The 17,917-nt window shown below is 36.4% G+C and overlaps 1 protein-coding gene across 2 annotated transcripts; it reads left to right on the top strand.

The window, feature by feature from the left end:
* Window positions 1-7,295: 7,295 nt before the first annotated feature.
* PRMT3 (protein arginine methyltransferase 3) lies at window positions 7,296-11,029 on the top strand. 2 transcript variants are annotated; one of them, XR_013582901.1, is made up of 8 exons: window positions 7,296-7,687; window positions 7,845-8,321; window positions 8,417-8,514; window positions 8,656-8,734; window positions 8,801-9,061; window positions 9,136-9,303; window positions 10,010-10,523; window positions 10,865-11,029. XR_013582901.1 is itself a non-coding variant. In XM_078582371.1 (7 exons), the coding sequence occupies exons 1-7, from the start codon at window positions 7,376-7,378 to the stop codon at window positions 10,457-10,459; spliced, it is 1,845 nt and encodes a 614-aa protein (XP_078438497.1). In that variant the 5' UTR covers window positions 7,296-7,375; the 3' UTR covers window positions 10,460-10,630. The 2 variants fall into 2 exon arrangements, 1 of the variants encoding a protein (XP_078438497.1); XM_078582371.1 differs by lacking the exon at window positions 10,865-11,029 and having other exon boundaries at window positions 10,010-10,630.
* The last annotated feature ends 6,888 nt before the right edge of the window (window positions 11,030-17,917 follow it).

Below are 17,917 nucleotides of genomic sequence, written 5' to 3'. Positions count from 1 at the left end.
CCCTCTCTCCCGCTCTCTTGCTCTCCCTCTCCTCCTCTTTCCCTGTTTCTCACCCTCATGTTCTCTCTCCCACTTTCACTCTCCCGTTCTCTCCCTCTCGTTCTCTCTCTCTTGCACACCCTCTCTTTCGTTCTCCCTCTCTCCATGTCGCCTGCTTCATCTTCCTCTCTACCTATTGAACCCTCGGCCTCTTGCAGTCTCTACCTATTGAACTCTCTCCCTCTTGCTGCTCACTCTCCCTCTCTCCCACTTGCACTCTCTCCCTATTGCTCTCTCTCCCTCTCGCTTGCTCCGTCTTGTACTCTCTCCCTCTCTCCCTCTTGTACTCTCTTTACCTACTCCCTCTCTCCCTCTTGTACTATCATTCTTTTTGGGGTCTATCGGTCTTGATGTAGCTGAAGAAATCAAAACGATTTATAACATAAGACTTTAGCAAAATCGTAACGATATCGATAAAACCATTAAAATGAATTAACTCCGCATGGATTGCATCCGTGATTTCTTGGACCCTCAAGCGAGACAAGTCGAGCTGCTAAAGTGTGCAACCTCTAAAAATATCTACGCAGTCCTCGACAAATGGGATCTCCTCCTTCTCATTGACGAGCCCCGTTCAATCTATGTTGTTGTCATTATGCCATCTTGATCGCATCGCAAGTGGAGAGAAGTCAAGGGGAGAATGGAGAAGAAGGCAAAGGCCCCTAAAAAATATGGAATGGGTGAATTTTATTTAGGGATTTCTCCTATTTATACTAAGTGGGTATTTTTCATAAAACTCCTAAAACTTAAATATATCTTCCGACGCTCAAAAGACCATTTATGTGTGACCATCGAGGCCCATGTATCGACATATTTAATGACTCTAATGTCCCAATAACCTTTATTGGCCTTCTAAATTAATTAACTATATCATCAAATAGATCAATTCACATCAAATTGATTTAACCCAATCGATAGGTTGAGTCTCCAACGCGTGGGATGCCAAGCTACACCTTGTGCTCTAGAAGATAAAAGGAGTGTGTATACACTTACTCATTGAACCTGTTCATCATTGGTTACCATGTATATATAGTCCCTCGTTCACTTCATGCATCTAGGATGACTTAGGGTATGGTCAACTGTCAAACCCTAATTGATCATCCGAGTTAGTCCTGATGCATCCCGAAATCATTGGAGAACTCTTCTCTGATATTTCACTACCTTGGCCAAGGACTTCATCGCATCGTCTTCCTTGGACTGTCACCGCTTATACCGAGGGTGGACGATCCCATCTTGACCACTCAAATTGTCTTCGTGAAATTCTTAATGCACCCGAACTAAGAATATTTAGAATCCCATGATAGGGATATGTAGGTAATCGTCAAAGTACAACTATATGTCCACAAGACGTCTTTGGTGTCTCAGGTCTAAGGACCACTTACACAACCGTGACGTGAATCAACCTGATTGACAGTTCGGTATAATACCATTCTGGGATTCGTACGGATCAATTCAGTGAACTCTTTTCACTAAAGAGCACCCATTATCTATCCTTAGTGTCTCCACACTAATGGATTTGAGACCAGTATTACGATCTCTGTATTACGATCTTGAAAGGAGCTTAAAAACTAGTGATCTCCGTATTATGATCTCATCATAATTCACTAAGCTAGATCGTGTATTCATAGACTACATTATAAGAATCTCACATGCACTATATTGAATATGTTGTATTAATGAACATGGAATATGTGATTGGCTTGCTGACTACATATATTTCTATCACTTCTTACCCGCTCCCTCTCTCCCTCTCTCCCTCTGTCACTCTTGTACTCTCTCTCTCTATATCGCCCTCTCACTCTCTCACTGTCTTACTCTCTCCCATTGATATTCTATTGCACAATCTCAGACTCACTATCTCACGCTTTCATTCTAACACTCTTTCTCTCTTGAATTATTTTCCTCTTTTTCTCTCTCCTTCTCTCTCTCTCATACTCTACATGCGACATTAGGTGCACTGAGACGACGACCACGCCAACTTAACATGGACTTTCACATTGACTAGTCAACATTAGTGTCTTGAGATCATACCAGACCGAGACAGGACTAAGACCGAGATTGGAACAAACTTCAAGTCTAGGTTAAGGTTTTTTGGTAAAATCAGACCACGACTGGACCGTGTCCTTCCCTATTCCTGATTCTATAGATCCTTGAGTGATTTATGTGCAAGTACTCATATGTGCACGCTCTAGACGTATCCACACGACCTTTGGCATGTCAAATCTCCTCCATCATGATGAGCTCTGTTAAACCTCTATCGTCAACGTTCCGTCGACTCGATCACATTAAGAATGGGGATGACTATGGGGAGAAGGGAGAAGAAAGAGATGGCCCTAAAAAATTCTGGGATGAGTGAATTTCATTCGTGGCCTTCCCCTATTTATACTTGGTTGGTATGTTTCATAAGAACCCCAAAACTTAAGTATATCTTCCAATGTCGAAAATACCATTTGTGTGAGATGCTCTGAGCCCACGTATCCATCTTCTTAACAACTCCAACAGCCAAACAACATTCATTAGCCTTCTAAATTAATTAACTATATCATCATATAGACTAATTAATGTCAGATCAATTTAACCTAATCGATAGGTTGAGTATCCAACACATGGGGTGCCAAGCTACACCTCGTGTTCTAGAAGATACAAAGGACTGTGTATCCACTCACTCATAGAACTTGTTTGTCATCAGCTACTGTGTATGTATAATCCCTTATCCACTTGACGCTCAAATGATGATATAGGGTATGGTCAATTAGCAACCCCAATTAGTAATCTGAGTTAGTACCGATACATTTTTTAAGAACTCTTCTTTGAAATTTCATTTTCGGGGCCAAGGACTTCATCGCGCCATCTTCCTTGAGATGTCATTTCTTATATTTAAGGTAAACAACCCCATTTTGACTAATAAATCATCTTTATGATCTTTTTGATGCACCCTAACTACGATTGTTTAGAATCCCACGATAGGGAGCACTTACAACTATTCATCCATAATATGTCTTTGGTGTCTCAAGTCTAAGGAGCACTTACAACTGAATCAAATTGATTAACAGTTTGGTTTAATACCATTTAGGGATTCATACGGATCAATTCATTGAACTCTTTCCACTAAAGAGCCGTCAATATCTATCCTTAGTGTCTCCGCACAAATGTGTACAATACTGACTATACTCATCATATAAGTGAGGGTAGATAGTGTTATTCCATTCATAATAATATTTCAAACCTTTTTGTTTTTTCCTTCTATAGGTATATGTGGTATTTTTAGAGAGAGTGATCATAGAAGACGAGATGATCATGTCAATTATTAATGACAATAGATTTGACAACTTAACCAAAAATGGAAAAAGAGGAAGTATCAACGCTGACGACATGGAGAGAGAAACAATGGACGATTAGGATTGCTCCAACTTTAAAGCTCAATATCTTGCGATCCACAAGCACAATTGAGCTGAAGTTGTTAGTGATGTTTTTTCTTCACCATTCTTTCTATTTGTACCTCTGATCTATAAATAGAGGCATGCATCACTATCAAATTCATTCTTAAAATTGCTTCCTACTCATGCGGGATGATTGAAAAGATAATGAGTTTCTGAGATCCATCAAGTCTGTTCCTAGTGTCCTTGATCTTGGAAGAAGCAATAGAGAAGAGGGGACCTTACCTGCACTCACAAATTGCTGGGTAGAACGTAAGGATCTACGATATGTATACTTGCATTACGTTGTTCTTTCTTGCCATCGTTGTTAGCTTAGATTAATTTTAGTACCATGTCTCATCATCACATCACATCACATCACATCCATAAGTCCTCTATATAATGTCTTTCCACCTTCATATTATTGTCTTATCATTAACTTACTTGTCATTCACCACATTCGACTCGTTCTCTACCTTACTCCCGTCATTCTTTGTGTCATCGTCAATTATTTCTTGCATTCACTCAACCTTCCCAAATGTTAATTATCGTTATCTACTAACTACTCTCATTAACTTAATATCACTGTCTCGAATCACATTTTCTCATCACTCGATTTTGTAATTGGTATGTATCTCATCTCATCCCAATAATCACTATGTTAATAATATTAAATCTTTAATCATTGTTCTCTTGGGGGACGGTCCATACTCATCACTATCTAAGATTACTAAGTGAGTACATATTCATATTTTATTGAATAATCTCAAAAATACCAACAAAGAGTTAAAACACCAATTTTGAGCTTATCAATAATTATTAACTCATATATAATAAGACGTACATGATAACACACAAATTCAGTGGTAAAATGATATAAATATGTGTTATCTGGGGGTAGTAAAGTGATCTAAATGCATACTCTCATATGGAATTATCATATATCTACATTAGAACCACTTATTGAGCACTAAATCAAAATGAAGTCAATGTGGTGAGTATATGATTTTTCTGATTTTCTATGGGTATTCTTCCATAACTTTTTGTTATCAGAATATATTTAAATATTTGTCAAAATACTTATTTGGGTCTAAATATTTTAGATGATAGGTTTCAGCAGGAGATTGGACAATTTTGGAGGGAAATTCAGAGAAAGAAGAGCCAAAACGAGCACAGAATACGAAGAGGCGGAGGAGAGAGAAAATGATGAAATATGGAGACAGCCCACTTCAAACCCTCATATCTCGCATATCCACCATTGGATCAAGCTCAAATTTTGATGGCGGATTTTTCACTTCATCTACTTTCAATCCAATAGTGGAAATTACCAGCAAATTCCTAGAATATTTTTAATGAAGGGACGGCCAAGGGCAAAAGGGAAATTGACTTTACCCTTTCACCCAAGGTACATAAGCCCTTTTTTTCTCTCTCTCTATGACCATTCTCGAGTCTTCCATCCACAGCTGAGCAGACAGAGGAGGAAGTTCTTGGATCAAACAAGGCTCTGAATTTGTTTCATTGCATTTTCTGGTCTTGATTTCTTGATTGCATTCTTCTAAATCGCCTTGGCTTGGGCGAAATGTTCTGGCCCTTTCTAGGAGTTGAATCTGATTTTTCTTGAGATGAAGGTTGAGCCCTTAAAACAAAAATTAACTAAAAATTAGATAGATTTCATTTTCTTTTAGTTTAAAAATTAGACCGCTCCTAAAAACCCTTAAGAAAAATTGAATTAGCTCCTATATAGATTATCATTCTTACTTAGATCATCTTATTCACTACCCTATTTCTGATTTCTTGATCTTGATTTCAATATCAAGAAACCTAAATAGATATCTCATAAGCACAATCCTCATTTCTTTTCCCCTATCCTGAGTTTCTTGATCTTCTTGATAAGATCAAGAAATCCAGATAAGAATCACTCATCCTATTATATCCTCTATATTTCTCTCCCGAATTCAGCTCAAAATCCACTTATCATATTGAACATCTCATTTACCTACTAAGCCTCTCTTGGACGACCCCCGATATTCACACTATATATCTAAGTATTGGGGTAAATTTATTAATTGAGTTGCATAATCTGAATTGTACAATGACAGTAATCAAGGCATCTTAATTACCAAAAAAAAATCAGCTTATCAGTACACATATATGATTGAGGGGTCAAGACATTATTATGTGCTATTGGTATAAGAGAAGATTGACTCAAAGAAGACGATAAAGTTAAATCTGTGGCTACGGTAGTAAGGGTACAAGAGAAGACATGCTCCAATGAACCCCATTACCCATTAGTATTAACTGATTGCCAGAATAATGTTCGTCGATTAACCATACCCTAAGTCATTCGAGAGTCTAAAGGATACAAAGGATTTTAAATATGCTGAAGATGAAAGTTCCATGAAAGAATATAATCACTTATACTTATCTTCTGGAGCATGAGGTGTAGCTTAATCTATTGATTGTGTCAAATTGATAATTAGTTAATTAATGTTTATATTAATATAGTTAATTAATAAGGTTGACTAATTATTATTATCAGGGCATCAAAGTTATTAAGGAGAATGATAAATAGGGCATTGACGGATATACTTTATGGAAGGGATTTCTGTGGAAAAACCCGAAGTACAAATAAGGGAGGGTCACCCAGTTTAGGCACCAAAGCCAGACAAAGGTGGGCCTTCCCTTCTTAATGTTCTCCCTTCAACTTAGAGGAGTGTCCTCATGGTGAGAATATCTAGATGAGCTTCAAGAAGAGTTTGAGAAGGTGAAGTGTCATTTAGAATTATTGATAGTTTAACATTTAGGTTCAAGCATGAATAGTGGTTGGAACGCATTTTCCCACTTATCTGTATAAACATGCCATCGGTAATGATTCTAGTACGATGCTACAAATTTGCAAGCTAATCATAAGTAATAGTGGTTTTGATTTTTTATTTTTTATGCTCCGCTCCTTCTAAACAATCTCACCTCAATTGTTCAGATGAAAAGCTATGAAATAAATGATTTGTGTTGACTTCATAACATGTTGATTCATCTTCACTTCCAATCTTACTCCTAAACTCACCCGTTGTGCTCGTAATATCCCACTTACTAGTATCAAATACCAATAATGCATAGAAAATGACATCTGGATATCCCGAAACCATCATCTTAGATCCTGATGTTGATAAAGGCAGATACCATACTTTCCCCTTTCGATGTCCATATCAGCATCTGTCCCTATATCGGCATTCGGACAGGCAAACATTAGTCATTAACATTTTGACGAAGCTTTTGTCGCAGTCATCTGGACGCTCAGAAACTAATTACCAAATAAAGTTCCGTATCGTCTTGGAGGTGGACAATAGATTGGACGGGACGAAGTTCGACCCATCATATGTCCCAATTTTGGAGTTTTGTCTAAATCGTCGCATCCAGGGTTCGTCCTGTCCCATTTCTGTTCGTCCACGTCCCGTCCCGTCGAAGAAATTCTTGTCCCGTCTAACGTCCGGGGATGAAACAGGGCATGCGTCAGCATTAGACCACCTAAAAATTGACACGCGGTGCAGCAAGTGTGTCGAGCAAGTGGACCTGTCATGCGCATACTATACTCCTACAGGACGAAATAACCGTCCAGTTCCCCGTCCAAGGCCCAAACGGGTCGGCAATTCCTTCCATGGACGAAGCAATCGTCCCATCCGGGGACGGGCGGATGATTCTTAGTCCCGTCAATCGTCCAAAGTCCTGGACGGGACTATTTTTTCGTCCACGGACGAAATTACCGTCCCGTCCGCATCCTTGCACTATAAATTCCAAAGTCAAGACAACATTTTTAATGTCATCGTCTTCGTCAACGTTAACAAGAAGAAAAAGCCAATTCTGAGGTTTTTGTAGGGTTTATCATTCCCAACAAGAACAGGGTTTTACGTTCTGGCGAGAGAGCCATGGCGGCGTGGGAATCCAGCGGCGTTGATCGCCATGTGCTATCAGAGAAGATGACACTGCTCGGCGAAGGCTCCCAAGATGAGGATGAAGATGAAGAAGAACAGGTGGAAGCTTGGGATGATTGGGCGGCGGATGAAGATGACCCAGAATCTAGTTTTCTTTGCCTGTTCTGTGAGGCGGTGTTTCAATCCAACGACGCCGTTTTTGCTCATTGTTGTGCGGAGCATTCCTTTGATTTCAACGAAATCAAGAAAAATCTGAAATTGGACTTCTATGGTTGTGTCAAGCTCATCAATTACATCAGAACCCAGGTTCGATTGCTGGATTTTTCAACTTCCAACTCTTCTTTGTCAATGTCAGAGTTCACTACCTTCGGGATTATTTTTTTGGAACCTTATATAACTTGATCAGTAGACTGATTAGCGCTATTTTAGTCGCTTTTTTATTCTATCATCTCTTTTTTTTCAGGTTTCAAAGAACAGAAGTTGGAGTTGGGATAGTTCTATGGAGTGGAACGATGATATTTACTTGAAACCTTTCATGCCTGATGACGCACTTCTTGAAAGTTTGTTCTTTGATGACAATGAAGAAGAGATATCTAACATCGTAGATAAACAAGATCTAATGAGGGAGCTTATGTGCGGAGAATCTATCTCCCGTATTGATAACATCGACGAAGCAATGGGTTTTCTATCTTTCGACGATGATCCTGTGAATGTGGACGAAGTTAAAGTAGATCAGGCAACGTCAGGAAATGGTTTTACGGATAGCCGTGTTCAAGAAACAGAGATTCAAGGAGAAGGAAAATCTCAGATTTCTTTCAAAGAAAAGCGAAGTGGCGTTCATTTTAGTAATGCTTCTGCTAGGAACATTAAGACTGTCAATGAAGATTATTTTGGATCATACAGTTCCTTTGGTATTCATAGAGAGATGATCAGTGACAAGGTATTTCTCTCGTAATTCATGACATAGGGACCTTTTTTCTTGGTGAGTTATTTTGAATATCTTTCATTAATTTGAATCTATGATATCACTTGCAGGTGAGAACTGAGACTTATAGAGATGCAATGTTGAACAACCCTGCTCTAATGAATGGGGCCACTGTTATGGATGTCGGTTGTGGGACTGGAATTCTCAGGTAAAGTGTCTTTTCTTGTCAAAGAAAATATTTTTGTCTTATTTTCTGACAACGTCAGTGTCTTTTGGGAAGAAATTCAATATTGTCTGTTATTTTGTCAATATTTTGTTTGGATTACCATATTTTGCTCATTTTCTTCAGTCTCTTTGCTGCTCAAGCTGGGGCATCTACGGTGGTGGCTGTTGATGCAAGTAAAAAGATGACTGAAGTGGCGACACAGGTATACTTGTTTTATTTTTTTTACTTCTTTAATTCTTTTACTAAAATTTTTCGATTCTCCCTCCAGATTTTCAAAGACAATGGCATATTTTTAGAGAGAAGTCACAATGGAGATCCCAGTGCCCGTAATGGAATCATCAGTGTTGTGCGAGGTATGATTGAGGACCTTGATTCTGTTATGAACATCCCTCCCAATAGTGTCGATGTATTGGTGAGCGAATGGATGGGATACTGCCTCTTATATGAGTCAATGCTCAGTTCTGTTATTTATGCTCGAGATCGATGGTTAAAGCCCGGTGGCGCTATTCTCCCTGACATTGCTACCATTGTAGGTTCTTTACACCATATATTTTATCTTAGTTATATTCATGGTCTTTATATAATGGATAAATGTTCTTTTAGTTTGTGGCTGGATTCGGGAAAGGTGCGACAAGTTATCCCTTCTGGGAAGATGTATATGGTTTTGATATGTCAACAATTGGGAGGGAAGTTTTACAGGATGCTGCAAAGTTTCCTATTGTCGATGTTATTGACAGTCATGATATTGTGACAGAAACCGCCACACTGAAGGTTTGTGCGTGCTTTCCTGCATAGTTTACTGCTTTAATTTCGGGCCACTGATAAAATTTCCAAAGTATTTTAAACTTTTCCGCCTTGCCCTTGTTAACAAGGTTTACTTAGGACTATAAAACAGAATCGCTACCCTCCTTAACAAGTATCCACTTTATGGTCCGTCCTATCTTGATTACGTTGAAAATGACGATGAGGGACTGTTGATTTATAGTCAACGACATCAACTTCAACAGGCCTTAATGTTGTTGTCATCGTCAACTAGGACTGAAGATGATGATGAGGTTGTCGAATTTTAAAAATATAATTTTGTGAAGCGATGGTTGTCGTTGACCAACATCTTCAACCATCTGTGATACCCTGTCATCGCAACTTAGCATGTCTACATCATTCTCAACCACCCTAAAATTCATCAACATCAACGAGGATCAAAGATGTTGAGGCTCGTAAGTGCCAAACGCTAATCCAGATTATCACGAAATGTTTCTTTCTACCTGACTTTTCATGCTTGAAATGGAGCACAATTTAAAGTTATGAAATAAGAATCCTCTAGGCAGTCAATAAATATATATATTGTCCGAATGTGTAAATGAATATTTTCAAAGAAGGGCCCTCTTACCTAAAATCGTTTGCTGTGGCTACGGCTTTTTTAACCTAACGATATGAACTATTGTAATTATTCTTTGTGCTGCATCTTGTGATTCAGTCATTCGACTTGGCAACAATGAAGCGAGAGGAGATGGATTTCACTTCCGAGATCGAGTTACGGCCAAAGAATAATTTACTTAAAACCCTTGTGGATCCAAAATATGGAGGCAGTTGGTGTTATGGAGTAGTCTTATGGTTTGACACACCCTTCAGTAGTAGATTTTGCAAGGAGAAGGAGTACACCCTGTCTACCTCTCCATACTCTCCAAGGACCCATTGGTTTCAAACCATCTTCACGTTCACTGAACCAATTGCATTGGCCTACGATGCCGCTGTTGACTCGTCAGCGCCCGTTGGCACGGAAAGGAGCCCCGCTTCCAAGATTGTTTCACGCATGAGTATTGCAAGGGCCATGACGCATCGAAGCATAGATATTTCCTTGGAGGTCACAGCTGTCAGTTCGGATGGCCAGCGACGGACCTTACCAGTGCAGATATTTAACTTGTGATGTGGCTTTCTTCGTCTTTTCAATCTGCCTGGGGTAGATATTTTAGTCTGCGATAAAGCTTCAGGTACTCCATCCTCGTCATTTCTTCTTATTTGTTTCTGACTTGGTCATAAATTGGTATGTAAGGGATATTCTTATTCAAGTAAAAATGAAGTGGATACGTTCAAAGCTTATTGATTATCATATTTAATCTAATAAGAGTACTTGAAAGTAACATGTTGATGACAAACTTTATGTATCCCTCTGTCTTGCTCCCTGTCTTTACTACTCCCAATTTTTCTCTTATCAAAGTTCCATAAGATTTGGTATATGTTTCTGCCTTTCAAGCCATGCATGGTGACTGAGTTGATTTAGACCTTAGTTTCAAATGGAGATTTGAAAGGGGTTTTCTCATTTGTGTTACAGTTCTAATTGAAACTTGCTCAATGTGATTTCATCAAGAAAGAGGATCTGAGAACAAGTCATATTGACTTGGCTGAGCGTGCGTATGTACTGAGACTTGGCTGAATTCCTTTTTGTTTAACTTCTAGGATGAATTCTTATTGACTTTGATTCTGTCGTCTGCCAATACTTAATTTAGCCACATAGTCTGACCGCATTGTGTGTGATGATTTTCATTCAATCAACTTTTTGACCTACTTAAATAAATCACGAAAGTATTTACTCTTGGTATCTGGAAACTCGTAGGCAAGAAAATAGACTATGGATGGAGTTAAATATGCTTTGGAAAGAGAGTGATTTATGTTTTGGAAACACGGGAGGAAGATTATGTAAAAAGATTAATGGAATGTCATGATATGCAATAAATGAAGCCAGCTTGTTGTCCTTAAAGCAAAATAAATATCATGTCCTTGTTGGTAGGGGAGGTCCAAATGTGAGAACAAAAATATTTAGTACGTTTGTGCGGTGCGGTGCGAATTTCGCACACTGCACCGCACAAGATATTCTTACTGAACTTCACCCAAGGAAATAAGCCAATCAAGACCTCAAGAGATTCACCTATGAATGTGGCTCATGATATCTTTAGGCATGAAGAGCAAACATTAGGGTGAGATGTGGTTCATGTTCAGCTCTTAATAATTGTCATTTCACAAGTATGCACTCTGACATTGAGGTAAAACCCCTCAAGACATCCTTGACTTCTTTAGTTCAAGTCTTTTGTTGCTTAAGATATCACCATTTCAATATAAGATGGTGCTGTATAATTTGATCAACTTGCCCATGATGCTTACTTAGAATAATTAGAATAATTTTTCTTGATGAGATAATATAGCGAGGTTGTGTATAGGAAGCTGATAACACACATTTTTAATAGGCTAACATCACCATATTTACTTGTTTTACTGTATTAAATTGATTAAATATATGCGAGTTATAAATCCTAAAACGATTAAAAATATTTTTATAATTATATTTTGAATTTTAATTGTTTTTAATGGCTTTTATGACACTAAATTTGGAAAGGACATAATTTTTTGAGTCAGAATATAAACTTTCTAGAATTTTTGGCATTATATTTGAAGAGATATCATTATTAACTTTAAAATATATGTTTCTAACATTTTTTGAAAAAAACGGAGGGCCTAGAATGTTCAAATTTCAATTCACGAGATCTGATGATCTAGGAGTTTCTGGTCGAAGTTATGAGTGGAACTTCCTTTTTCCGGCCTCTTTCTATCCATACAATTGGATCTATAAACATGGCCTCATATTTTTGTAAAAATTATCTTTGATCTCGCTTCCTTCTAGAGGGGTTATTGAAAGAGTGAGATTTTGAAGGTCCATAAATGGTGTTCTATGTGTCTTGAGTGATTGGGGAATATCAATAGAGAACTGGATAGTTCATCTACATCAGGAAAATGCCTTCATCTTGGTGGAACATATGGATCTAAGGCTAGTCTCTTGTCTTACATTGGATTTTATCCTTCATATCCCTTTAGTTAGATCTATATCCTTATTTTTATCATCTTAGTCTCATCACCATCTTCCATTATCTTACCCTACCGCAACTACCTTTGATCTCAATCTCAATCTTGTCATCTTCATCTCAAATAAAAACCCTAATCATCTATTGCATCATCCTCTTCTCCATCTCACAACCAACTATTCATCCTTCCATCCCATACAAAAGTTATACCATTATCATTTCTTGTTCTACCATTCTATTTCACCATCATTCATCCACAGCCACTCACATCCATTCGCCCATCTCACCATTCTATCTTATTATTCATCTTCTACATCCATCATCACTTCACGTCTTCATCTATCTCAGTCTCTCGTTTCTATTTGATATATCCACATCTTCCTATTTATTCGTGATATTATTATCCATGTCATCTTTATTACACACTTATTATCACCTTCTCACCACTTCTTATTAATCACATCACTATCTCCTATTTTGTATCTCCCCTCATCCTTCTTGAGTCATCATTTAAAGAGTATTTAAACCGTAATATCCATTCTCCATGGGAAAACCTTAGCTATCATTTACTTGTCAAATTATTTTATGAGTAAAGTTTAATAATTTATTATTGATTAACTCAAATATTAACGACGAATTAACACCCGTTCATTAGAAGCTACAATTGAAGATCCTTACCCTTAGTTTTTTATCCAAAGACGGTATTTGGTATTATTTATTAACTTAATTTACACCCTTAGTGCAGTCTAGATAAACATATAATATAATGGAAAAGTATATGTTAGATTGGTAAAACCTTGTTCAATGTAGTTTGAATTTGTAGGCATAGAATTTCTGTATACATGCCTAAAATATGAGAATATACCATATAGTTAAGAAATATATAGTTTTGGAGTTAAATTTATGAAATTAATTCCTTGTATCTTCAAGTTTATGAGGGTCAATGGCTCATACCAGCCTAAAATATTGAGAATGTGCATTTTGATGTCTTGAATCGTTGGTAGATTTTGATATTTATATTTATTTGGCTGCTCATATGAAGGGAGTAGTCTAGATGGAGTGAACTTTTAACTATTTATTATGGATAAAATATTGGAATAATTATTAATAAAATATCACCACTTTAATAAAATATTTCTCGACGATCAGTTTAACCGAATCAACAGGTTGAATTACCAGCTAGCAAGTTGATGAGATATGCAGTGTGCTCTGAAGATATAAATGAGTACATCAATTCTCTAATGGAATCTTTACCATCATTAGTTTTTGTGCATATATAATTCCTTCATGTACATGATACTCTAAAATGAGTTAGCACATGGTGAACCATAAAATCATAATGGATCACTCTAATTAGTACTAATGCTTGTTATAAATCATCAAATAACACATTTTCTTCTTATACAACCATGGAAATGAATTTAGGTACATCTTCTTGCCTAAGTCAATCTCTTTTTTTATCGAGGATGGACAATCTCACCTTGAGCACACAATCACCTTGGTAGACTTCTTGATATATGTGACCTTGGACTGATATGAATCTTGTGTTTAGGGATCCAACCATCTATCCACAATATGTCTTTTATGTCTCATGTTTGTTGATCACTTAAAAAGTTACATGAATGAATCTTATTGATGTTTGGTATCAAATTTTCATACATATAAATTTATTGAACTCTTCCCCAAACAATACCCACTATATATGCTTAGTGCCTACTTGGGAATACTAAGAAAATTGGATGTGTCTTTAAACACATTTTCTCTTAGCCTACAAAGGGTAATTTTAAGATATTTTTTATACATATACTAGGGTATTCATAGATATAAGGGCATGTATGGATAGAGAGAAGAGAGATAATTCAATCCTCAAAATTTCAGCTGAAAACTTCTCATGTGTTGTTGTATATTTCACTCTAAAGTTGGATGAATATTAGTTGTATGATTCTCTCATCCATTGTCTATATCATGGATTACTGTTGGGTTCTAGTGGATTGATCTGGATGAACATGATGATTCCATGTAGCAGAAGACTTAAATAGAATTGTAACGACAACTACAAAAACACAAAATGAATCACCTTAACACTTGTTGCACATGTAACTATTTTGATCATGGAGAAAATCGTGTGAAGCTTCTCATGTGTGTAGCTTGTAGATTTACCCACGCAGACCATGGCACATAAAATCTCCTCTTTTTCTTTCAACCTCCATCGTTGTCATTATGTCATCCTGATCACATTGGAAAGGGAAAGGAGCCATGGGAAGAAGGAAGAAAGGGAAGGCCCTTGAAATTTTTTGGACTGGGTGAATTTCGTTCAAGGCCTTCCTCTATTTATAGTAAGTGGGTATTTTTCATAAACACTCTAAACTTAAGTATATCTTCCGACATCCAAAAGACCATTTGCATATGACCCTCTAGGCCCATGGATCAGCCTAGTTAACAACTCTAACAACCCAATAACCTTTACTGGGCTTCCAAAATAATTATCATTATATGGATTAATTAATATTAGATTGATGTAACCTAATCAATAGGTTGAGTCTCCAATTCCTAAGGCGCCAAGCTACACCTTATGCTCTAGAATATACAAAGGAGTGTGTATTGACTCACTCATGGAACATGTTCTTCATTCTTACTGTGTATACAAAGTCCTACTTCCACTTGACACTCCTTGGATGACTTGGGGTATGGTCAACTATCCAACCCTAATTGGTCATCTGAGTTAGTACTGATGTATTCAGAAATCATAAGGTGACATTTCTTTAATATTTCATTGCCTTGGCCAATGACTTCATTGCATCATCTTTCTCAAACTATCTCCGCTTATATTGAGGGCTGAAGATTTCATGTTGACCAGTCAATCATCTTCGTGAACTTTTTGGTGCACTCAAACTAAGAATATTTAGAATCTCATGATTCGACTCATAGGTAATAGTCAAAGTTCGATTGTCTATCCATAAAATTTCTTTGGTGTCTCAGGTCTAATGATCACTTACATAACCATGGAATTAATCAATCTGATTTAGAGTTTTGTGTAATACCATTCAGGAATTCATAGAGATCAATTTGGTGGACGATTTGTACAAAAGAGCACCCACTATCTATCCTTAATGTCTCCACACTAATAGCTACATGACCGACCATACTAAATATATTCTATAAAGAACATGGGATGATATATGGAATGTTTGATTAGCGTTTTGGCCACATATATTTCCGTGAGAAATAAGATTTACATGGGGACGAATTTTTTAAAAAAACAAATTTCAACTTTAGAGAGAAAATAGGTTAATAAATATAGAGAGACAAAGTCGAGGAAACTAGGGGAAAAAACTTTTTGGAGGGATTTGAAACAATCTGGGAGTCTAAGATATAGATAGAGATAAAAAATAAGATAGATTAAGTTTTATGGATTTAACTGTAATCTTGAGTGAAAGCACTGCTCTAAACCTTAATATGTTTAATGGCATGCAAATTTCCCCCATGCCTTGGAATTTCTGAGACTTTCAAGAAGGAAATCAAAATTAAGAGTAAATTTTTAATTTGAATTCAAGAGACCATAAATTGTCACCTCCAGAAGGTGATGTGTCTTTCCTAGAAAATTAGGGTTGGGCCAAGCTTTTCTTTCTTGGCCTTTTTTAACAAGAGGCCAAACATTTGTGCAACTTGAATGATCAAGTATCAATATCATTCATTCTCCTTGTTGGTCATCTTGGTTTCATTTTTATTTTATAAGTGGGTCTAGACAAATGTTAGATTGAGTTTCGAGCTCTGATGTAGACGCATCCACAACACTATCCTTAACTCTACCTACAAAACTTCACTTTAAACTTTATTATTTTTTCTTGGCCCGACCAAAAAGAAAGTCAGGCTATCAATCATGTTATTCCTCTTTTTTATTTCATATGTTCTTCTTTCTCAATAACTCTTTGAATATGAAACTTTAGAAAACATTTTTAAATACTAGTGATTTTTATTTTATGACATTATAATAGCTTGCTTAGGCATTTCATATATTCATGGACGTTTGAATTAAATGAATATTTGATATCAATGAATATTGAACAAGATGTGAAATATAATGCATATGTAATGCTCATATTTCCATAAAAATATGTTTCTGTAAAATATAATAAATATGTAATTGGTTTTCATAGAAATGTTATCATAGCATATAAGTATGGTTCTATATTATTTTTTACTAGAGACTGATGAACTCAAATTTAGGGTAAAGTTACATCATCGTTGGATTTGAGTTTAATCAATAAAATTTATACAAGGATAATGACAAATTAACATAAACTTAAACTTGACATAGATGTGTGATTGGCTTGACGGTAACATAATATCCATCAAATCCTTCCAGTCCCATTCTTTTTGAAAACCATCCCGTCCAGAGGTGGTTGGAATGGATAGATGATCATTCATGAATCTCTTGAGACACTAATCCAGGAAATTATGAAGAGATTTGAGGTGTAGAGGACTACATCAATTTCTAGAGGGCATACATTTGTCCAACTTGAGAAGACGTATTCAATAAATCAACTAGTAAAATACTCAATCTGGGCAAGATGGTACAATCACTGTGTGTTTTCATTTTCATTTCAATATTTTGATTTAGTTCATATTCATTACACTACATGGATATCATCTCTCAGCATAACTGTGGTTGAAAATAAGTTTTTTCCTTAGGTTGAGGAGCTGTTTTATGCTATCTGTTGTAACCTCTTCCACCTACACTTTTCTACCAATGGTGACTATGTGATAGTTATGAGTATCATGCTGTTTTCATATATTTTATATGCTTATTTTGTTTGAAATGGCCATAAATTTATTGTTGATGTATTGCACTTTCAAAATGAATTCCCTATGTTTATTGATTTGATGGTAATTGAACATATTCTTATGGCATTACTTTCATGAATTACATAATTTTAAAATTCATAAAATATTTATTCATAAAATTACTTTAGGGATTTATCATAGTTTTAAAATGATGTTTTGATATTTGTAATTTTTTGGTATATTTATGGAATTCTTTGATGTAAAATTCACAAAGAAAATAATTTTAAAAGTAAAAATATAAATTTTAATTTATTTAGACATTTTTGTTACTTTTTTGACTTTTCAAGCCAATAATTGTGTTCCACGTTGGCAATCTGCCACACACATAGGATGAGAGAGAAAATCGGATGGACCATATTACTCCAAATTGAAATGATGACATATAATTATCAGTAAGGAGTTTTGGGCCGAAGGTTTGTGAATAGTTCCATAGTTCCATCTTCTATCTATCCACCATCTTAGACATATAAATATAACCTACCAATCCTTATAAAAAGGCACCCTTGGATTTTGTTCCTAATTACGCTTATCAAAGTGGTTTGTTCATTCAAAATCTCATTTTGCTTTGTTCATGTACTCCACGAATGGAGGATTGAAGGATTGACATTCACATCAAGAAATGTGAAGAAAAAGCATCAACCAACCTCTAGGGTACGTGATGACTAGGTTAATGTGACCTTCATCTT

The sequence above is a fragment of the Wolffia australiana genome, chromosome 1 (assembly GCF_029677425.1).
Source record: "Wolffia australiana isolate 7733 chromosome 1, ASM2967742v1".
Lineage (NCBI taxonomy): Eukaryota > Viridiplantae > Streptophyta > Magnoliopsida > Alismatales > Araceae > Wolffia > Wolffia australiana.
Note: the sequence above shows the minus strand (reverse complement) of the source record. Positions and strands in the feature narration are given on the sequence as shown.

Excerpts from the sequence above, each read along its gene's own strand:
- PRMT3 (XM_078582371.1), top strand. The coding sequence starts at position 7,376 with ATGGCGGCGTGGGAATCCAGCGGCGTTGATCGCCATGTGCTATCAGAG. Across the intron at positions 7,688-7,844 it reads TCAATTACATCAGAACCCAG|GTTTCAAAGAACAGAAGTTG; the intron begins GTTCGATTGCTG and ends CTTTTTTTTCAG. Across the intron at positions 8,322-8,416 it reads GAGAGATGATCAGTGACAAG|GTGAGAACTGAGACTTATAG; the intron begins GTATTTCTCTCG and ends TATCACTTGCAG.